Consider the following 24,158-nt stretch of genomic DNA (forward strand, 5'->3'; position numbering starts at 1 on the left):
ATGGTTTTGCTAAATAATTAACAAAACTATCGGTTTTGCTAATTATTTAGCAAAAATAGGTTCTTTTGAATAAAACTCCTTCACATAATTATTATCGAAAAAGAAAAATGGAAAAATGGTTCATATTAATTATCCTTTTGCATCCATATTTGCGGCCCGTGTCCCTGTCACGTGATTACCAAATCATCAGTTCCTTCTCAGAGCCAAGCTCCCGAGCCAAACCCGCATCTATAAATATCTGTCTCGGCTCGGTGCCCTAGTTTTTCCTTTTTCGCCGCATCTGAAGAGATTCGAAGGAAGAAGAAGAAGAAGCGAGATCTGAGCATCAAAACCCTAGTTCTTCGATTTCGAAGATGGGAGATTACAATGATCCGTTTATGCGCAATAAGGACGCGGCCGTCCAGGCCCGAACCAAGGCCCAGAATCGCGCCAACGTCCTCCAATTGAAGCTGGTAATTTCTATCCCTTTTCCCTTCGTGCTAGCTTTTGGCCTTGTATGAAACCCTGGTTCCTCTCTCTATTTTATGATCGCACTTGTTTGCGATCGGATCGCACTTAATTAGGGTTTTGGTCGATCGATCAATTGATCGCCTGTTATCTGATTCCTTGTTAGGATTTTGATCGTTCGGTGTTAGGAATCGCCTAATTCGTTGTTTGATTGTTCTATTTCTTTGAATTTTTAACTGATAAATCGATTACTCCACAAAGGAATTCTAGATGCATGCATAATGCGCTTGTTTGATCTTTTAATTAACTGATGCCATTTATATTTCTACTGCATGCTCTAATTTTAATCATGAAGTTGATACTTTTCCTTCTCTCACGAAATAGATCTATTTTTTTCCAAATGTTTACCTGTTTTACTACTAATTATAGTGATTTGGTTGTATTTGCACATATTAGTTGTTGTGCGTGTTCCTTTTTAGCTCTATTAATCAACACCTTCAAAAGGATTGCTAACTACTTTTTTGATCCTTTTATTACTGTAGTCATGTATTTTTTTATTCTTTTATAAATTGGATCATGGGAGTATTTCTTTTTCTTTTTCCCTTTTCTTTTTGCCTTAATGATTCTGTTAGTATTGGAAATTGACAACATTTGGTAACCGTGTTATTTCAACAGATTGGTCAGAGTCATCCAACTGGTCTTACTACCAACCTTTTGAAGCTCTTCGAACCTCGCCCTCCTTTGGAGTTTAAGCCTCCTCCGGAGAAGAAGAAGTCCCTTCCCTATACAGGTAGCTAGATATTTCCTTTTATTTGATTTGCACTGAATCCCATTTAGACAAAACTGACTTGTCTTTTTTTTTTTTAAGGGATGGCGCAATTTGTGAGTCATTTTGCTGAGCCAGGTGATCCTGAATATGCCCCACCAGTTAAGAAGGCGGAAACTCCGGTATGTTTTTTTTACTCGTACACATGTATTTGTTATGCCATCATATACTGTTACTACAGCTTTAGAATATTATTTTTTATAATTTCATACCCAAGGCATTTACTTGGATTTTGGTTTTTTTATACTGTTGCTGTTAAGATAAGTAGCACGCAGGTGCATGTTTCATAGGGTTGGGCATGGTCCGGGTCAACCTGCGGGCTGACCTGGCCAAATCCGTCATGGGTCACGACCCGGCCCTGTCCTAGGCCCTGGGGTCAGAGAAGTAGGCCGGGTCCTGCCGGCCTTGGCTTTTTTTTGAAATTTCAGCCTGACAAGATCAACCAATCTTTAAAATAAAAAAATATAAACATAGTGTGTCGCTTGTCAAGTTATAGAGTTAATGGCTGCTCTTTTTATTTGGGCTGTTTGGGAAACTTTTTCATAGTTTTGTATGGGAGGTTTTTCATAATGACTCTTGTTTTGCATGTTTCTTGCAAATGCAACACTTTTAGTGTTTGAATGAATCATGTTTTTGGGAAAAATTGATACGTAGCCCATTTTGCTTAATATGATAAGCCAAAGATAGTCTAGTGACAAAACCGATGAATCTCATCATTCATACATATTTAAATTTATTTTGTGAAATGATATGTAACTTGTGTTTTTTTAGAAAAAGAAAACTGGATCTTTTTCACAATAATTAGCATATTTGCACATACAAAGACCTGTGAAATTAAGATTAATTTTTCATCTGAACAAATCTCTCTTAAATGTTATTTATCATGTAAAGACTCAATGTTTGAAACTTGGTTGAATGTTTGTAGCTTAGTTGTACGTATCAGTGTAGGAAATATGATTTACCAAGAAATAAGAGACAAATAGTCTCACTACAAATTTTGAGTTACATTTTTTATGTCTTACATGATATATTTCAAATTTTCAAAGAAAGTAATAAAGATATTATAATATTTAGTAGAATAAATATGAAAAAAGTTCAAAGTTAGTGGCATCGAATGAGTAATCGTATGATATGTTTATGTTTTAAAGGAAAAAAGTTCATGCAATAGCTATTTCCTATAGATAGTTTTTCGGGTGTAAGGGATACAACTACATATTTTGTTTCCATCATTAGATGATATTCTATACAACTTCTTTTTCTAGTCATAATTAGAAGTTCAGTGCTCATGAATAAAGATTTTGTTAACAAGTCCTTTAAAAATTTATTAACGATTAATGCTTCTATTACAACAAAAAGATGACCTTTATTTTCAAACAAATATATAGTTTAATAAATATTAATACAAGTAAAGATAGAAAAGAAAAAAACTGAAAAGGAAAAAAATGGGTCGTGGGCCGATCTGCGACCAAGATCGCATTGGATTGTGTCGGACCCGGCCTGGACCCATGTGCGCCATGGGACAGGTTGGGTGCAGTCCTAGGCCCAGGGTCAGAGAAGTGGGCTCGGCCCACTATGACCTAGCCTGGCTTAAGCCCGGTCTGGCCGGTTCATGGGCCTGAATCGGTTTGGCCGATGCCCAACCCTAATGTTGAAGGAAATCGTGCTATGTCTACATGCATAATACACAGCGGAAGACATGTATGTACAAAAATACTAAGCATGTAGAGAGCATGAAATATTCATATGGATCGTCTAATTAAATCTAACATGATCCTTATTATTAAGTGAGCATACAAGAGTTAGAAAATCATACTTTCGTAGCGTGATTCGATGGAAGATCGAATAACCCCTAGCTCTTGCTCCTTGTAGTAGAAAATCTCCTTGTAGTGGATCTCCAAGTCTTCAAGTGAGCTTGATAAAATGGGAGTCTTCTTAAAACACAAGGCAAGATATCCACCCCGGGGTTCTTAAAATCCTACTACTTCCTCTTGCTCAAAGATTGCTAAAGTTTAGTAAGAGGAGAGCTCTCTTTTATTCTCTTATGAAAAAAACACTTAGCCAATTTTTCATTAACCTTTCCATAAGAAAAAGAGCTCATATTTATAGAGTGAAATGTGTTCATGATATGAATGACTCATCCTATGAGTCATGCAATGAATCATCAAAAATTAATGATTAATCAAGTGAGTCATGCAATGAATCATCTTATGAATCATTACATTTCAAAACCATGTGCTAATAAACCATGTGCTCAAACCATACCACTAAGTGACTCATCTCATGACTCATTATACATGGTATGTGTATTTCATAAATGAGAATACCAAATTATTATCACTAATACAGTATTTCATAAATACGGTATATAGTATTATTCCAATCTTTAACTAATTAGTCACTATATGACCAAATAAATCAAGAGTTGACCAAAAGTCAACTGTTGACCAAAAAGTCAACTAGTTGACTAAAAGTTAACTTTATGGGAAAAATACTGGAATTCATTTCCTAAGCACATAGCATTCCGATTTTACCGATATACATAACCGTTTATGTGTATCCGGAAGAAATCATATATGCGTATCAATCATACGCATCACTCCATAAATTGTGTTTCATAGGATTCAAGTACGCGCTTGGTGTGACTCTAGGGCCCAACTTAAAAAACTCGGTAGTGGATCATATCCATAAGTACAACAGAGGTGCTAGCTACACATGAAGACCACCCGGGTATAAGTTGTGATAAAGGTCTGCAAGATGCTTATCCAATTTTATCAGGACCACTCAATGATAATACCGTACAGTCCGGTCTCTTCGTCAAACCATGTCAAACTATTGAGCCTAGGGTATGGCAAACTGTCAAACCCTAATAGCTTGATTAGTGTTTATTGATATTAAACTCATAACCTATAAGATCAAACTGACACTCAGTTTATCTTATTCACCTTGGCCAAGGATTTCCAGGCTATAGTTATATCAAACAATCTTATGACATCAACCCCTATACTGGGAGAGACGAATCCCTTCTTGGCATCTCAATATCTACTTATGTCTCGGGATGTACCCAACAAGAACCGTTATGCACAATTCAATAAGAACTGTGGTTAGGTAAAAGTCTAAATACATCTTTACTGACATATAAGATATTGCACTCATGCCTCAGGTCAAGAGACTACTATGTACTATATCACTTGAGAACTTCTATTTGACAGTTAAGTATATTACCAACTAGATGTTCTCGGCGAGTCGTTCAGTCAACTCATTCACTAATGAGTCACCTGTATACTGTATCTTGATGTCTCACATCAATGATCTAAGAGATTGATCATCTCCTTCAAAAGGAGAAATAAAGCATACACTAGTCTAAACCAAAGTGATGATGTCCTATCTCAACACTTCATCAACTAGGAACATTTTAGAATATACGTTACCGACTAATCAGATCTCTTCATTACGATCACTATCCGAAATGTCTGATAGTCTAGTATTTATTCTAAGGACATTATCTGTATATTTAGAACATCAGATAAATCTGACCAAAATAGCATACTATCATTTTGAACAAGGATGTTATATACATATAGGTCCTGTTACAATATACAATAATTGCCTGCAGGGCACCTATATCTAACAAACTCCCACTTGCACTAAGGCCAATTATAGTATCTAATACCCAATAGCTCAACAAGTTTCTCAAATTGTGAACGAGCAATTGCCTTTGTGAATGGATCTGCTATATTATCTTTTGTGTCTACTCTTTCAATCTTGATCTCCCGGCGATCAACTATCTCCCTGATCAAGTGATACTTCCTCAGAATGTGTCTGGACTTATGGTGAGATCGGGGTTCCTTTGTTAGAGCTATTGCAGCATTATTATCACAGTATAAAGGTACTGGATCTTTAATGGTGGGAACAACTTCCAGCTCTAAAAGGAACTTCCTCATCCAGACAGCTTCTTTAGCTGCATCATTAGCTGCAATGTATTCAGCTTCCATAGTCGAGTCTGCTACTGTATCCTGCTTGGAACTTTTCCAGCTGACAGCTCCTCTATTGAGGGTGAAAACATATCCTGATACAGACTTACTATCATCGATATCGCTCTGAAAGCTTGAGTCGGAAAAAGCCTCCATTCGGAGGTCACTTTTACCGTATATCAAAAATAACTCTTTAGTCCTTTTAAGGTACTTAAGTATATTCTTGACCGCTTTCCAGTGCTCTTCTCCATGATCAGATTGGTATCTACTTACCAAACTGAGTGAATAAGCGATATCTGGTCTAGTACATAACATGGCATACATGATCGATCCTACTGCCGAGGCATAAGGAATTAGACTCATGCGTTTCCTCTCTTCATCAGTCCGGGGAGACATCTTTTTAGAGAGGGAGATTCCAGGAGATGCAGGTACAAAACCTTTCTTGGAATTTTCCATGCTAAACCGTTTTAGCACTTTGCCAATGTATCTAGATTGCGATAATCCTAACATCCTTTTAGATCTATCTCTATAGATCTGAATACCCAGTATACAGGATGCTTCACCTAAATCTTTCATGGAAAATCTTTTTGATAGCCAAATTTTAACCGCTTGTAATGACGGTATGTCATTACCGATTAAGAGTATATCGTCTACATATAAAATAAGAAACGATATAATACTCCCAATTATCCTTTTATACACACATGGTTCATCTGGATTTTTGATGAAACCAAACTCTTTGATAGCATCATCAAAACAGATGTTCCATCTCCGTGATGCTTGCTTCAGTCCATAAATAGATTTAAGCAATCTACATGCTTTTCCACTGCTCCCACTAACTACAAAACCCTCTGGTTGCGTCATATATATGCACTCTTCTAAATCACCATTTAGAAATGCAGTTTTAACGTCCATTTGCCAGATCTCATAGTCATAGTGAGCAGCTATAGCAAGTAGGATCCGAATAGACTTGAGCATAGCCACTGGAGAAAAAGTTTCATCGTAGTCCAAACCAGGTCTTTGACGAAAACCTTTAGCTACCAGTCTAGCTTTAAAAGTCTCTACTTTTCCATCTACACCCAACTTTTTCTTAAACAACCATTTGCAACCTATGGGTATCACCCCTTTAGGAGCATTGTCTAATATCCATACTTTGTTGGTGTACATAGAGTCTATTTCAGATTTCATTGCATCATGCCAAGCAACAGAGTCCCTACTCTCAGAGGCTTGCTGATAACTTAAAGGTTCGTCATCATCTATGACGTGATCTAACATGCCACCTTCAACTAAAAAATTATATTGTGTCTTAGGTGCATGAGATCGCCTTGGATATCTGTGGAGTGGTTGAGGTTCTTCTGGTATAACTGAATTTGCTGGTTCCACTAATTTATCAGTAATATTTTGTATCTCTGAAATTTCTTCCAGTTCTACCATGCTCCCACTAATTTCTTTTTCAAGAAATTCCTTCTCTAAGAAGGTGGCATGCCGAGAAACAATTATCTTTTGTTCATCGATGTGGTAGAATTGATATCCAATGGAATTCCTTGGATATCCTACAAATTTGCATAATACTGAGCGTGCCTCTAACTTTTTGGGATCTTGCTTCTTTACATAAGCATGACATCCCCAAATCTTAATATAATTAAGATGTGGTTTCTTCCCACTCCATATCTCATATGGAGGTTTAGGCACTGCTTTAGTTGGAACCCTATTCAGTAAGTGTGTTGCTGTTTCTAATGCATACCCCCAGAATGAAAAAGGTAACTCAGTGTTACTCATCATGGAACGTACCATATCTAATAGGGTACGATTCCTTCTTTCTGACACGCCGTTAAGCTGTGGTGTAAAGGGTGGAGTAACCTGAGAGAGAATCCCATTCTCTTTTAAAATACCTAAGAATTCCGAGCTCAAGTATTCACCTCCTCGATCCGATCGAAGAATTTTAACTTTCTTGCCCGTTTGGTTCTCTACTTCATTTTTGTACTCGATAAATTTCTCAAGTGCTTCAGATTTGTGTTTCATCAAAAACACATGTCCAAACCTTGAAAAATCATCAGTAAAAGTAATAAAGTAGGAGTAGCCACCTCTGGCCATTGTAGACATAGGACCACATACATCACTATGTATCAGTCCTAAGAGTTCTGTAACTCTTACTCCAGTTCCTGTAAATGGAGTCTTGGTCATTTTACCTTTAAGACAAGACTTGCAAGTCTCATAAGACTCAAAGTCAAATGGATCTAAATATCCATGCTTATGAAGCTCGCCAAGTCTTTCTTTATTAATGTGACCAAGTCTGCAATGCCATAAGAAAGCGTCATTCATAACTGAGTGCTTTCTTTTATTAGTGTGATAAGTGTTCAGAATTGTATTTTGATTAAGAATATAGATGCCATTGCACAATGTTCCATAAGCAATCAACTTTTGATTAAATATGATATTCATAACATTGTTCTCCAACTTAAATACATATCCATCTTTATCTAATAAAGATATGGATATTATATTACACATCATAGTTGGTACAAAATAGCAGCTATTTAAAATCAAAACGTTTCCATTTGGTAAAGCTAGATGAAAATCCCCTACTGCAAGTGCTGCAACTATTGCACCATTACCAACTTGCATAGTCATCTCTCCAGCTCCAAGTTTTCTATAACTTTTAAGTCCCTGTAACAAATTACAGATGTGAGATCCTGATCCGGTATCTAATACCCAGGATGTATGATTTATAGAAAAACAATTCTGAGTAACAAACACACCTGTAGATGAAGCAACAACTTGCTTATTCTTGGTGAGTGAGGCTAGGTATTCTGGGCAGTTCCTTTTCCAATGTCCTGACTTATGACAATGGAAGCATTCTGCTGTCATCATTTTTGCCTTTCCTTTATCCTTCTTGACAGCCTTCTTAACACCTTTCCTTGGTTTAGTAGTTTTCTTCATTCCTTTTTTCTTAGCAACCAATTTGCCAGAAGAGGAAGAAGATTGCCCTATAGCCAAGACTGGTGTTTGTCCCTTTTTCAAAGAACTTTCTTCCTGTCTTAACAAATTAAGCAAGGCAGGAAGAGTGGGCTCCAGATCCATCATCAAAAACTGTGATATGAATCGGGAGTATGCTGGTGTCAAGGACTGCAGAATGATATCTGTATATCTATCTGCATCTAGGCCTACGTTCAAAAGTTCAAGCTCATTGACATAGGCGATCATTTTGAGGACATGATCCCCAACAGAAGATCCCACAGTCATTTTCGTCTGGAACAGATTCCTAGACGCCGCGTACTTCATTTGTCGCGGTTGCTCGCCATACAGTTCTTCTGTATTACGAAATATGGATCTGATATCCATATTCTCATGTTGTCTCTGATGGACCAAATCCATAGAGGCAATGGTGAGGCATTGAGCAAGTGAACAATCTTTATCCCATGTATTGCGGATTTCAGTTTCCGCTATAGTGGGTTCTAGGCCTAGAACAGGTTCGGGCGCAGTGAGGACATATGCTACTTTGTCATAAGTTAGGGCAATTTTAACATTCCTCAACCAGTCTTTGTAATTAGGACCGGTTAACTTGTTCTGTTCCAATATGAGTTTTAAACCAGACATAATGGCCTGAAAGAGAGAGAAAAGGTATTTTAGCAGATGTTCAATACATAAAATAGATTTGGTTTATTTTTATCTAAGTTATGCCTCCCACTATTTTTCGAGTCCCTCAAAACCTTATAATAGGTGATCGGAAAACAACTCATTGTTTTCAAGTGGGATCAAGATCCAATTATCATTGAATGCATCAACCTTGGCGTATGTCAACAAATTAACACATTCAATAATTGGTAGACAACTTTTGTCTTTTACACTCTTGTAATTCTTGATATGATTTTACCCCTAGTCTTTTATGACCTTGACGTATGCCAACAAATCATAAAATGCTAGTCAAGTTTGTACCCATCATTTCTTGACTGGCTTAAATTTAACTTATGCAAACTCTTGACGTATGCCAACAAAGTTGCATAACCAACTTAAGCTATCCTTATATCTTATATACAGATGAATACTATTTAGCCATAGAATAGTTATGCCTTGACGTATGCCAACAAACATAGTATTTATAAGCTTAATAGTATTTAACTAAAATGATGGAGGGCTACGGACGATTTCTCAAATCTTTTACCGTAATCGAACTTGATATAGTTTAAAGATGCTCTATATTTATACTTGCAACAATTAAACTAGCCAGGAAAGCGCAAGATTGGTGGGAGGGTTCCGAGCTATTCACCGGGAATATTTATCGGACCTTAATTAAGTAACCACTTCTCTTTAAGACTATAGCGCGAAAGATTGGGCATCACCCCTAATCTTAAGTTGGGCATCACCCCATGAGCTATATCTCATAATTACTTTCCTTGACACTAGTTAAAAGCTCATTCTAAATACATCTCTTTTAACTGCTTTAGGTTTATTTATCTTTCACACTAACACTATGTTAATGTCGATCTCACCACTCTATGGTCAATAAACTCTTATTGCCATGTCTCACAAAGTTTTAAAAAATAAGTTTTTATAATAAAAACTATTCTCTAGTGAGATAGAGATATAAACTTTGCAAAAAATAGCACCCAATTGTATTGACATCTACAATTTGGGGCACAACCAACATATCAACATATGTAATGTAAAACTTATATAGAATGGTAGTGGACAACTAAAGAAAATAAAATGCAACTACACTAATTACATTTTAGCAAGCCATATGCAACTCCTTGCGGTGCTTGTTCCCTTGCAAACTCTGTATTATTACAATCATATAAACATAGGACGTGCAAGCCCCATTTATAATGGAAAAACCATCTCGTAGGATGGGTAATAATATTGCATTAAATATAAAGCAAAAGCTATAAATGAAATAACTAAACTAAGCAACCATACCCCCCCACACCCGAACAAGGGCCTATACCCGTAGGCGTAGCCCATGATCGGTGAGCAAGTGCCTAAACCCGTAGGCGTAGCCCATGCTCGGGGAGGGAAGAGGTCGTAAATAATTATTACATTTCTAACTTTATTACATCAATACAAAACATACAAGAGAATAGTTGTCCACTACCATCCATAAACATAACATCCATACAAGATGATAAATCATATAACTTAATCAACATTAAGAAATATGCATCTATCTAGTTATGCAACATATTGGAAACTAGATAGCATAAGGATTATCCAAACTCAAAAAAGACTAACAAGCTTCTAACATACAACTACACTAGTTGTAATTAATTATTTTATAAAATAACTTGAATTAATTAACTAGTTTCATGTAAACTAGAAATTAGAAGCAAGAACAAGGTCCTCCATGAGTTAGATGTACATGTTAAGATTCAATTAGATAGAACCATAGCTCTGATACCATGAAGGAAATCGTGCTATGTCTACATGCATAATACACAGCGGAAGACATGTATGTACAAAAATACTAAGCATGTAGAGAGCATGAAATATTCATATGGATCGTCTAATTAAATCTAACATGATCCTTATTATTAAGTGAGCATACAAGAGTTAGAAAGTCATACTTTCGTAGCGTGATTCGATGGAAGATCGAATAACCCCTAGCTCTTGCTCCTTGTAGTAGAAAATCTCCTTGTAGTGGATCTCCAAGTCTTCAAGTGAGCTTGATAAAATGGGAGTCTTCTTAAGACACAAGGCAAGATATCCACCCCGGGGTTCTTAAAATCCTACTACTTCCTCTTGCTCAAAGATTGCTAAAGTTTAGTAAGAGGAGAGCTCTCTTTTATTCTCTTATGGAAAAAACACTTAGCCAATTTTTCATTAACCTTTCCATAAGAAAAAGAGCTCATATTTATAGAGTGAAATGTGTTCATGATATGAATGACTCATCCTATGAGTCATGCAATGAATCATCAAAAATTAATGATTAATCAAGTGAGTCATGCAATGAATCATCTTATGAATCATTACATTTCAAAACCATGTGCTAATAAACCATGTGCTCAAACCATACCACTAAGTGACTCATCTCATGACTCATTATACATGGTATGTGTATTTCATAAATGAGAATACCAAATTATTATCACTAATACAGTATTTCATAAATACGGTATATAGTATTATTCCAATCTTTAACTAATTAGTCACTATATGACCAAATAAATCAAGAGTTGACCAAAAGTCAACTGTTGACCAAAAAGTCAACTAGTTGACTAAAAGTTAACTTTATGGGAAAAATACTGGAATTCATTTCCTAAGCACATAGCATTCCGATTTTACCGATATACATAACCGTTTATGTGTATCCGGAAGAAATCATATATGCGTATCAATCATACGCATCACTCCATAAATTGTGTTTCATAGGATTCAAGTACGCGCTTGGTGTGACTCTAGGGCCCAACTTAAAAAACTCGGTAGTGGATCATATCCATAAGTACAACAGAGGTGCTAGCTACACATGAAGACCACCCGGGTATAAGTTGTGATAAAGGTCTGCAAGATGCTTATCCAATTTTATCAGGACCACTCAATGATAATACCGTACAGTCCGGTCTCTTCGTCAAACCATGTCAAACTATTGAGCCTAGGGTATGGCAAACTGTCAAACCCTAATAGCTTGATTAGTGTTTATTGATATTAAACTCATAACCTATAAGATCAAACTGACACTCAGTTTATCTTATTCACCTTGGCCAAGGATTTCCAGGCTATAGTTATATCAAACAATCTTATGACATCAACCCCTATACTGGGAGAGACGAATCCCTTCTTGGCATCTCAATATCTACTTATGTCTCGGGATGTACCCAACAAGAACCGTTATGCACAATTCAATAAGAACTGTGGTTAGGTAAAAGTCTAAATACATCTTTACTGACATATAAGATATTGCACTCATGCCTCAGGTCAAGAGACTACTATGTACTATATCACTTGAGAACTTCTATTTGACAGTTAAGTATATTACCAACTAGATGTTCTCGGCGAGTCGTTCAGTCAACTCATTCACTAATGAGTCACCTGTATACTGTATCTTGATGTCTCACATCAATGATCTAAGAGATTGATCATCTCCTTCAAAAGGAGAAATAAAGCATACACTAGTCTAAACCAAAGTGATGATGTCCTATCTCAACACTTCATCAACTAGGAACATTTTAGAATATACGTTACCGACTAATCAGATCTCTTCATTACGATCACTATCCGAAATGTCTGATAGTCTAGTATTTATTCTAAGGACATTATCTGTATATTTAGAACATCAGATAAATCTGACCAAAATAGCATACTATCATTTTGAACAAGGATGTTATATACATATAGGTCCTGTTACAATATACAATAATTGCCTGCAGGGCACCTATATCTAACAAACTCCCACTTGCACTAAGGCCAATTATAGTATCTAATACCCAATAGCTCAACAAGTTTCTCAAATTGTGAACGAGCAATTGCCTTTGTGAATGGATCTGCTATATTATCTTTTGTGTCTACTCTTTCAATCTTGATCTCCCGGCGATCAACTATCTCCCTGATCAAGTGATACTTCCTCAGAATGTGTCTGGACTTATGGTGAGATCGGGGTTCCTTTGTTAGAGCTATTGCAGCATTATTATCACAGTATAAAGGTACTGGATCTTTAATGGTGGGAACAACTTCCAGCTCTAAAAGGAACTTCCTCATCCAGACAGCTTCTTTAGCTGCATCATTAGCTGCAATGTATTCAGCTTCCATAGTCGAGTCTGCTACTGTATCCTGCTTGGAACTTTTCCAGCTGACAGCTCCTCTATTGAGGGTGAAAACATATCCTGATACAGACTTACTATCATCGATATCGCTCTGAAAGCTTGAGTCGGAAAAAGCCTCCATTCGGAGGTCACTTTTACCGTATATCAAAAATAACTCTTTAGTCCTTTTAAGGTACTTAAGTATATTCTTGACCGCTTTCCAGTGCTCTTCTCCATGATCAGATTGGTATCTACTTACCAAACTGAGTGAATAAGCGATATCTGGTCTAGTACATAACATGGCATACATGATCGATCCTACTGCCGAGGCATAAGGAATTAGACTCATGCGTTTCCTCTCTTCATCAGTCCGGGGAGACATCTTTTTAGAGAGGGAGATTCCAGGAGATGCAGGTACAAAACCTTTCTTGGAATTTTCCATGCTAAACCGTTTTAGCACTTTGCCAATGTATCTAGATTGCGATAATCCTAACATCCTTTTAGATCTATCTCTATAGATCTGAATACCCAGTATACAGGATGCTTCACCTAAATCTTTCATGGAAAATCTTTTTGATAGCCAAATTTTAACCGCTTGTAATGACGGTATGTCATTACCGATTAAGAGTATATCGTCTACATATAAAATAAGAAACGATATAATACTCCCAATTATCCTTTTATACACACATGGTTCATCTGGATTTTTGATGAAACCAAACTCTTTGATAGCATCATCAAAACAGATGTTCCATCTCCGTGATGCTTGCTTCAGTCCATAAATAGATTTAAGCAATCTACATGCTTTTCCACTGCTCCCACTAACTACAAAACCCTCTGGTTGCGTCATATATATGCACTCTTCTAAATCACCATTTAGAAATGCAGTTTTAACGTCCATTTGCCAGATCTCATAGTCATAGTGAGCAGCTATAGCAAGTAGGATCCGAATAGACTTGAGCATAGCCACTGGAGAAAAAGTTTCATCGTAGTCCAAACCAGGTCTTTGACGAAAACCTTTAGCTACCAGTCTAGCTTTAAAAGTCTCTACTTTTCCATCTACACCCAACTTTTTCTTAAACAACCATTTGCAACCTATGGGTATCACCCCTTTAGGAGCATTGTCTAATATCCATACTTTGTTGGTGTACATAGAGTCTATTTCAGATTTCATTGCATCATGCCAAGCAACAGAGTCCCTACTCTCAGAGGCTTGCTGATAACTTAAAGGTTCGTCATCATCTATGACGTGATCTAACATGCCACCTTCAACTAAAAAATTATATTGTGTCTTAGGTGCATGAGATCGCCTTGGATATCTGTGGAGTGGTTGAGGTTCTTCTGGTATAACTGAATTTGCTGGTTCCACTAATTTATCAGTAATATTTTGTATCTCTGAAATTTCTTCCAGTTCTACCATGCTCCCACTAATTTCTTTTTCAAGAAATTCCTTCTCTAAGAAGGTGGCATGCCGAGAAACAATTATCTTTTGTTCATCGATGTGGTAGAATTGATATCCAATGGAATTCCTTGGATATCCTACAAATTTGCATAATACTGAGCGTGCCTCTAACTTTTTGGGATCTTGCTTCTTTACATAAGCATGACATCCCCAAATCTTAATATAATTAAGATGTGGTTTCTTCCCACTCCATATCTCATATGGAGGTTTAGGCACTGCTTTAGTTGGAACCCTATTCAGTAAGTGTGTTGCTGTTTCTAATGCATACCCCCAGAATGAAAAAGGTAACTCAGTGTTACTCATCATGGAACGTACCATATCTAATAGGGTACGATTCCTTCTTTCTGACACGCCGTTAAGCTGTGGTGTAAAGGGTGGAGTAACCTGAGAGAGAATCCCATTCTCTTTTAAAATACCTAAGAATTCCGAGCTCAAGTATTCACCTCCTCGATCCGATCGAAGAATTTTAACTTTCTTGCCCGTTTGGTTCTCTACTTCATTTTTGTACTCGATAAATTTCTCAAGTGCTTCAGATTTGTGTTTCATCAAAAACACATGTCCAAACCTTGAAAAATCATCAGTAAAAGTAATAAAGTAGGAGTAGCCACCTCTGGCCATTGTAGACATAGGACCACATACATCACTATGTATCAGTCCTAAGAGTTCTGTAACTCTTACTCCAGTTCCTGTAAATGGAGTCTTGGTCATTTTACCTTTAAGACAAGACTTGCAAGTCTCATAAGACTCAAAGTCAAATGGATCTAAATATCCATGCTTATGAAGCTCGCCAAGTCTTTCTTTATTAATGTGACCAAGTCTGCAATGCCATAAGAAAGCGTCATTCATAACTGAGTGCTTTCTTTTATTAGTGTGATAAGTGTTCAGAATTGTATTTTGATTAAGAATATAGATGCCATTGCACAATGTTCCATAAGCAATCAACTTTTGATTAAATATGATATTCATAACATTGTTCTCCAACTTAAATACATATCCATCTTTATCTAATAAAGATATGGATATTATATTACACATCATAGTTGGTACAAAATAGCAGCTATTTAAAATCAAAACGTTTCCATTTGGTAAAGCTAGATGAAAATCCCCTACTGCAAGTGCTGCAACTATTGCACCATTACCAACTTGCATAGTCATCTCTCCAGCTCCAAGTTTTCTATAACTTTTAAGTCCCTGTAACAAATTACAGATGTGAGATCCTGATCCGGTATCTAATACCCAGGATGTATGATTTATAGAAAAACAATTCTGAGTAACAAACACACCTGTAGATGAAGCAACAACTTGCTTATTCTTGGTGAGTGAGGCTAGGTATTCTGGGCAGTTCCTTTTCCAATGTCCTGACTTATGACAATGGAAGCATTCTGCTGTCATCATTTTTGCCTTTCCTTTATCCTTCTTGACAGCCTTCTTAACACCTTTCCTTGGTTTAGTAGTTTTCTTCATTCCTTTTTTCTTAGCAACCAATTTGCCAGAAGAGGAAGAAGATTGCCCTATAGCCAAGACTGGTGTTTGTCCCTTTTTCAAAGAACTTTCTTCCTGTCTTAACAAATTAAGCAAGGCAGGAAGAGTGGGCTCCAGATCCATCATCAAAAACTGTGATATGAATCGGGAGTATGCTGGTGTCAAGGACTGCAGAATGATATCTGTATATCTATCTGCATCTAGGCCTACGTTCAAAAGTTCAAGCTCATTGACATAGGCGATCATTTTGAGGACATGATCCCCAACAGAAGATCCCACAGTCATTTTCGTCTGGAACAGATTCCTAGACGCCGCGTACTTCATTTGTCGCGGTTGCTCGCCATACAGTTCTTCTGTATTACGAAATATGGATCTGATATCCATATTCTCATGTTGTCTCTGATGGACCAAATCCATAGAGGCAATGGTGAGGCATTGAGCAAGTGAACAATCTTTATCCCATGTATTGCGGATTTCAGTTTCCGCTATAGTGGGTTCTAGGCCTAGAACAGGTTCGGGCGCAGTGAGGACATATGCTACTTTGTCATAAGTTAGGGCAATTTTAACATTCCTCAACCAGTCTTTGTAATTAGGACCGGTTAACTTGTTCTGTTCCAATATGAGTTTTAAACCAGACATAATGGCCTGAAAGAGAGAGAAAAGGTATTTTAGCAGATGTTCAATACATAAAATAGATTTGGTTTATTTTTATCTAAGTTATGCCTCCCACTATTTTTCGAGTCCCTCAAAACCTTATAATAGGTGATCGGAAAACAACTCATTGTTTTCAAGTGGGATCAAGATCCAATTATCATTGAATGCATCAACCTTGGCGTATGTCAACAAATTAACACATTCAATAATTGGTAGACAACTTTTGTCTTTTACACTCTTGTAATTCTTGATATGATTTTACCCCTAGTCTTTTATGACCTTGACGTATGCCAACAAATCATAAAATGCTAGTCAAGTTTGTACCCATCATTTCTTGACTGGCTTAAATTTAACTTATGCAAACTCTTGACGTATGCCAACAAAGTTGCATAACCAACTTAAGCTATCCTTATATCTTATATACAGATGAATACTATTTAGCCATAGAATAGTTATGCCTTGACGTATGCCAACAAACATAGTATTTATAAGCTTAATAGTATTTAACTAAAATGATGGAGGGCTACGGACGATTTCTCAAATCTTTTACCGTAATCGAACTTGATATAGTTTAAAGATGCTCTATATTTATACTTGCAACAATTAAACTAGCCAGGAAAGCGCAAGATTGGTGGGAGGGTTCCGAGCTATTCACCGGGAATATTTATCGGACCTTAATTAAGTAACCACTTCTCTTTAAGACTATAGCGCGAAAGATTGGGCATCACCCCTAATCTTAAGTTGGGCATCACCCCATGAGCTATATCTCATAATTACTTTCCTTGACACTAGTTAAAAGCTCATTCTAAATACATCTCTTTTAACTGCTTTAGGTTTATTTATCTTTCACACTAACACTATGTTAATGTCGATCTCACCACTCTATGGTCAATAAACTCTTATTGCCATGTCTCACAAAGTTTTAAAAAATAAGTTTTTATAATAAAAACTATTCTCTAGTGAGATAGAGATATAAACTTTGCAAAAAATAGCACCCAATTGTATTGACATCTACAATTTGGGGCACAACCAACATATCAACATATGTAATGTAAAACTTATATAGAATGGTAGTGGACAACTAAAGAAAATAAAATGCAACTACACTAATTACATTTTAGCAAGCCATATGCAACTCCTTGCGGTGCTTGTTCCCTTGCAAACTCTGTATTATTACAATCATATAAACATAGGACGTGCAAGCCCCATTTATAATGGAAAAACCATCTCGTAGGATGGGTAATAATATTGCATTAAATATAAAGCAAAAGCTATAAATGAAATAACTAAACTAAGCAACCATACCCCCCCACACCCGAACAAGGGCCTATACCCGTAGGCGTAGCCCATGATCGGTGAGCAAGTGCCTAAACCCGTAGGCGTAGCCCATGCTCGGGGAGGGAAGAGGTCGTAAATAATTATTACATTTCTAACTTTATTACATCAATACAAAACATACAAGAGAATAGTTGTCCACTACCATCCATAAACATAACATCCATACAAGATGATAAATCATATAACTTAATCAACATTAAGAAATATGCATCTATCTAGTTATGCAACATATTGGAAACTAGATAGCATAAGGATTATCCAAACTCAAAAAAGACTAACAAGCTTCTAACATACAACTACACTAGTTGTAATTAATTATTTTATAAAATAACTTGAATTAATTAACTAGTTTCATGTAAACTAGAAATTAGAAGCAAGAACAAGGTCCTCCATGAGTTAGATGTACATGTTAAGATTCAATTAGATAGAACCATAGCTCTGATACCATGAAGGAAATCGTGCTATGTCTACATGCATAATACACAGCGGAAGACATGTATGTACAAAAATACTAAGCATGTAGAGAGCATGAAATATTCATATGGATCGTCTAATTAAATCTAACATGATCCTTATTATTAAGTGAGCATACAAGAGTTAGAAAGTCATACTTTCGTAGCGTGATTCGATGGAAGATCGAATAACCCCTAGCTCTTGCTCCTTGTAGTAGAAAATCTCCTTGTAGTGGATCTCCAAGTCTTCAAGTGAGCTTGATAAAATGGGAGTCTTCTTAAGACACAAGGCAAGATATCCACCCCGGGGTTCTTAAAATCCTACTACTTCCTCTTGCTCAAAGATTGCTAAAGTTTAGTAAGAGGAGAGCTCTCTTTTATTCTCTTATGGAAAAAACACTTAGCCAATTTTTCATTAACCTTTCCATAAGAAAAAGAGCTCATATTTATAGAGTGAAATGTGTTCATGATATGAATGACTCATCCTATGAGTCATGCAATGAATCATCAAAAATTAATGATTAATCAAGTGAGTCATGCAATGAATCATCTTATGAATCATTACATTTCAAAACCATGTGCTAATAAACCATGTGCTCAAACCATACCACTAAGTGACTCATCTCATGACTCATTATACATGGTATGTGTATTTCATAAATGAGAATACCAAATTATTATCACTAATACAGTATTTCATAAATACGGTATATAGTATTATTCCAATCTTTAACTAATTAGTCACTATATGACCAAATAAATCAAGAGTTGACCAAAAGTCAACTGTTGACCAAAAAGTCAACTAGTTGACTAAAAGTTAACTTTATGGGAAAAATACTGGAATTCATTTCCTAAGCACATAGCATTCCGATTTTACCGATATACATAACCGTTTATGTGTATCCGGAAGAAATCATATATGCGTATCAATCATACGCATCACTCCATAAATTGTGTTTCATAGGATTCAAGTACGCGCTTGGTGTGACTCTAGGGCCCAACTTAAAAAACTCGGTAGTGGATCATATCCATAAGTACAACAGAGGTGCTAGCTACACATGAAGACCACCCGGGTATAAGTTGTGATAAAGGTCTGCAAGATGCTTATCCAATTTTATCAGGACCACTCAATGATAATACCGTACAGTCCGGTCTCTTCGTCAAACCATGTCAAACTATTGAGCCTAGGGTATGGCAAACTGTCAAACCCTAATAGCTTGATTAGTGTTTATTGATATTAAACTCATAACCAATAAGATCAAACTGACACTCAGTTTATCTTTATTCACCTTGGCCAAGGATTTCCAGGTTATAGTTATATCAAACAATCTTATGACATCAACCCCTATACTGGGAGAGACGAATCCCTTCTTGGCATCTTAATATCTACTTATGTCTCGGAATGTACCCAACAAGAACCGTTATGCACAATTCAATAAGAACTGTGGTTAGGTAAAAGTCTAAATACATCTTTACTGACATATAAGATATTGCACTCATGCCTCAGGTCAAGAGACTACTATGTACTATATCACTTGAGAACTTATATTTGACAGTTAAGTATATTACCAACTAGATGTTCTCGGCGAGTCGTTCAGTCAACTCATTCACTAATGAGTCACCTGTATACTGTATCTTGATGTCTCACATCAATGATCTAAGAGATTGATCATCTCCTTTAAAAGGAGAAATAAAGCATACACTAGTCTAAACCAAAGTGATGATGTCCTATCTCAACACTTCATCAACTAGGAACATTTTAGAATATACGTTACCGACTAATCAGATCTCTTCATTACGATCACTATCCGAAATGTCTGATAGTCTAGTATTTATTCTAAGGACATTATCTGTATATTAAGAACATCAGATAAATCTGACCAAAATAGCATACTATCATTTTGAACAAGGATGTTATATACATATAGGTCCTGTTACAATATACAATAATTGCCTGCAGGGCACCTATATCTAACAAATGTTTCATTTTTACTTGTATTATGGTGTTGGCATATTGATCGTGTAAGCACGCACTCAAGTTAACAGAGGAAATTCAATGAATTCGGAAAATTTCCACATTCCTTATCAGTCCAAAGGCTGAAATGGCACCAAATGACCAACAAGGCAACTTTCCTTTTCCTGGAGCCGAACATTCTTGCATCCTAATTTTTGTTCCTGAGGGATAAAGAATGATTTACTTGAATGTGCACCCACCAGATTCTTCAAGGGGTTTGAATGGTAGATGAGCTTGTTTGCATTATGTCTATTTTAAACTAGACTGTATTATCATGACTGAGTGTTTCTAGAACAATTTTGGGGTGTTTTGAGTTGATGAGAAAATATTCATATGTTTGAATAAAAAATGTGATTGCATGTGATAGAACAATTTTTTTAATTACAAGTTACTCATTTATCTTACTGACCATGGCAGATATATTGAGCTCAAAATAGTTATGTAATATTTACATATATGGCTTTACTATACTATTGTCCTCAGCATTACGCCAATACCTTCGCATTATGTAGAAAAGTGCCATATGTCCTAAACAATGAGGAATGTATAAGGAGGAAGAGGATAAAATATAATATTACACATCAAACAAAGATCATCAATTAGGAAGGAGATGCATGTCTGATTAATTTATGTTTAATTAAACATACATATGACCTGATAATTATTTTTGTATCCCAAGGACATTCACGTAATAATCTAAAAAATGATACCTATTTTCATGTTTCCTATGTGCCATCATTCTTTTTCACCTCTGGAGAAAAAATGTTTGATTCAGTGCCTTTCTTAATGATATCTATGCTATGCTTCAACTCAGTGAATATTGTACTCCCTATATAAGGTTTTCTTTTTGCTCAACTTTTTTTTCTCAGTAGCTTAATATTTTTTTTGTTACATGAAACTTTAGTCTCTTAATTTTAATGAAAGTTCCTTGTTCATGTTAATTTCTATGATTATTTTGAATATCACTAATAAACTAGGAGTAAAGTGTTGTAGGTTCAGTTAACTTCTCTGCTTTTTTCGTGTTCAAGAGCCTGTGTTTTGTTAGTGATTCTGTTGACGTTTTAGTCAAAATTCAAATTGAAGTATGCTATTATCCACCTTTATAAATGCACATGCATTGATAAATCCAACTTCTATGCGTTCCATTAATCTGTGCCTACAGGCAGAAAGAAGAGCAAGAATTCAGAAAATTCGACTTGAAAAAGGTGCTGAAAAGGCTGCTGAAGAGTTCCAGAAATGTATGTATACTTAAACCTATGAATTGGAGCATGGATTTGTTGTTATTTCCCCAATTCTTTCTAGATTCATTTTATTTTTATTTTTCCATTTCGTAACTTTAGTTTTTGATCTCCTAGCAGATGATCCACATAAAGACCCGAACGTAACTGGGGATCCATACAAGACATTGTTTGTGGCAAGACTTGTAAGTTACATTTTTTTTCTTTTCCCCTTTTTCCTTCACCTTGCAACAGTTGCACTAATGTCGTATCATATTGTATTCTTTAATTTTGTGCAGAATTATGAAACATCTGAACATAGGATCAAAAGGGAGTTTGAAGCTTATGGCCCAATCAAAAGGGTAAGTATAATATCAGTATTGTTGGGAACTCAAGTTCTTCCAACTTGGTAAGGGATTCATCCACTTCAGTCAGTTAACAACAATGGTTTTGTTCATATAAACCTTTTCTTGCCAATTTTAGAAGTCCTAACTGGTCAAATTTCCGTAAAAGATTCCTTTCTTAGTTCCTCATGGTCCATGAATTTTAGTCTACTAAATGAGGAACTTCAGTATAGCCATAACAATATTGATTCTGAGAAATTTTACTTTTTCTTTATTATAGTTCATGTTATTCACTTCCACAACACATGAGTGCTAAATATGTAATGCTAAGATTGCAATATTTAAATGATTAGTTTTGCCTTATTATACATGTCCATGCGCCTAACAACAATAAAGGAATTTAACTTCCTGGTAGTTTTAACCCAGTGATGGTTCTTCTGTTCATACTGGTATGTTAATTTGTAGGACACCATCCACTTTTGCCCATTCCGACAGGTATGTTAAATTGCAAGTTGCCATATATTTTTGCACATTCACTTCCAGACCAGGGATCCTCGTACACTCCACCTGTCAGTTTGCCCTTTTCCTAGTTAAGATAATTGTGTTTTTAGTTGAATTTTTGGTGGGCCAAGTTGGAAATTTCTCTCCTGATCTTAAATCATGGATGTTCTCAACCAGGTATATTTGGTTATGTTGGTAGCATGTTTGTATTCCTGCATCCTTTTATGTTCTAACTTTCAAGTTTGATGGCCCCTCAAAATAGCTAGAGATGCAGAAGATTCCTGCTTAGCGAAGTATAGGGAATTATGAAAGGTATACAAGCCATAGATGACAGTGCGGGTTTGTTGATCTATGTTTTTTTTTCTTTAGTTTTGAATATTCTGGTTAGAAGCCATTAGATAATCAACACATCACTTTATAGCATAATCCGGGTAGTAGCAGGTAAAGTGGTAAGTTCCTCTTTCTATTACGATGGTTGATAGGAGGTTTCAAATTTGTGATGAATCTGGTGGTCATAATTGGTAAGGAATGTGAAGAATCTGGTGGTCATAATTGGTAAGGAAAACTTTTGGTAAGAATTATGGTCGGTCTCCTTCACCGCAGAAACCGCGGAGCACCAATTCTGTTCTTCCGTTCTTGACTGTCACGGCAATTGCATTGCTTATTTATGCACCATAAAGGTGTGCAGTGCACAGTACAAGTGTGCCTGCTATCATTAAGTTATATAGGGAGATACCTCTTTCCTCCCTCAAAATTCCTGGTGCTATATGATAACTTTTCAGGGAGATAAACAGGTCTTTCCTCTATCTTCTGACTTCAAGTATGCTTACTTCTACTGTGACTAAAACTTCTTTTTTATGATTTTAAAGGCTAAATCAAAATTTTCCGGTAGTCAGGAGCTATCATGGTATTTTCTCTATTATATATTTCTCCCATCATGCTATTTTAAAATTTTCCCTGGTAAGGGGGTGGTAAATATGTTTTTCCTTCGAGTAATCCGGCACAAACATCGGTTTTTTCTGCAACTCAATTGATATGGTGGTGACGAGTCTTGCATGGCGAAGCTGTACACCTTTGAAGGTGAGCACGGCTAGTGAGGCATGATGCCTGTCTGTCGTGCCATTTAGAATATGACACATTATTAGACTGCTTACAATGTTTTAATCATTTTCTGTTGTATTCTCATCCTGCATACTTCTAACAACTATTATTCTTGGTGGGATTTTTCAGGTCAGGTTGATTACTGACAAGGAGACAAATAAACCTCGAGGATATGCTTTTATCGAATATGCACACACGAGAGACATGAAAAGTGTGTCACTATTGTATTTTTGACCCTGGTGTTTTTAAGTGTTCCATTAAGTGCCACTAAATTAAATATGTTTTACATTCTACAGCTGCATATAAACAAGCTGATGGGAGGAAGTTGGATAATAAAAGAGTTCTTGTGGATGTTGAGCGTGGTAGAACTGTTCCAAATTGGCGACCTCGAAGACTGGGTGGTGGACTTGGGTCAACCAGGATTGGAGGCGAAGACCTTAATCAGAAGAATTCCGGAAGGTAATTGAGCCTATTCTTACTTGTTTTTTTAACCTTGCTATTTTTTGTTATTTTTTTGTAACTAGCATCTTTAGTGAACAAATTGCCTTTCCTAGATTGGTGAGTGAAAAAACTTTGAAGTCAGTTCAGTCAATACTTACTCTACATAGAGTTAGTG

The 24,158-nt window shown here is 36.2% G+C and overlaps 1 protein-coding gene across 1 annotated transcript in view; it reads left to right on the forward strand.

Annotated features, from left to right (window-relative positions):
- The window catches only part of LOC109833117 (U1 small nuclear ribonucleoprotein 70 kDa), a 26,021-nt gene continuing 2,108 nt past the window's right edge, over positions 246 to 24,158 (forward strand). Inside the window, exons 1-8 of the mRNA XM_020400669.1 lie at positions 246 to 452; positions 1,123 to 1,237; positions 1,316 to 1,395; positions 21,542 to 21,617; positions 21,738 to 21,802; positions 21,896 to 21,958; positions 23,672 to 23,753; positions 23,839 to 24,001. Of these exons, the coding sequence (XP_020256258.1) occupies positions 354 to 452; positions 1,123 to 1,237; positions 1,316 to 1,395; positions 21,542 to 21,617; positions 21,738 to 21,802; positions 21,896 to 21,958; positions 23,672 to 23,753; positions 23,839 to 24,001 (743 nt within the window). The 5' untranslated portion in view covers positions 246 to 353. The remainder of the gene's footprint in view (positions 453 to 1,122; positions 1,238 to 1,315; positions 1,396 to 21,541; positions 21,618 to 21,737; positions 21,803 to 21,895; positions 21,959 to 23,671; positions 23,754 to 23,838; positions 24,002 to 24,158) is intronic.

The sequence above is a fragment of the Asparagus officinalis genome, chromosome 3 (genome assembly GCF_001876935.1).
Source record: "Asparagus officinalis chromosome 3, Aspof.V1, whole genome shotgun sequence".
NCBI classification, from domain to species: Eukaryota; Viridiplantae; Streptophyta; class Magnoliopsida; order Asparagales; family Asparagaceae; genus Asparagus; species Asparagus officinalis.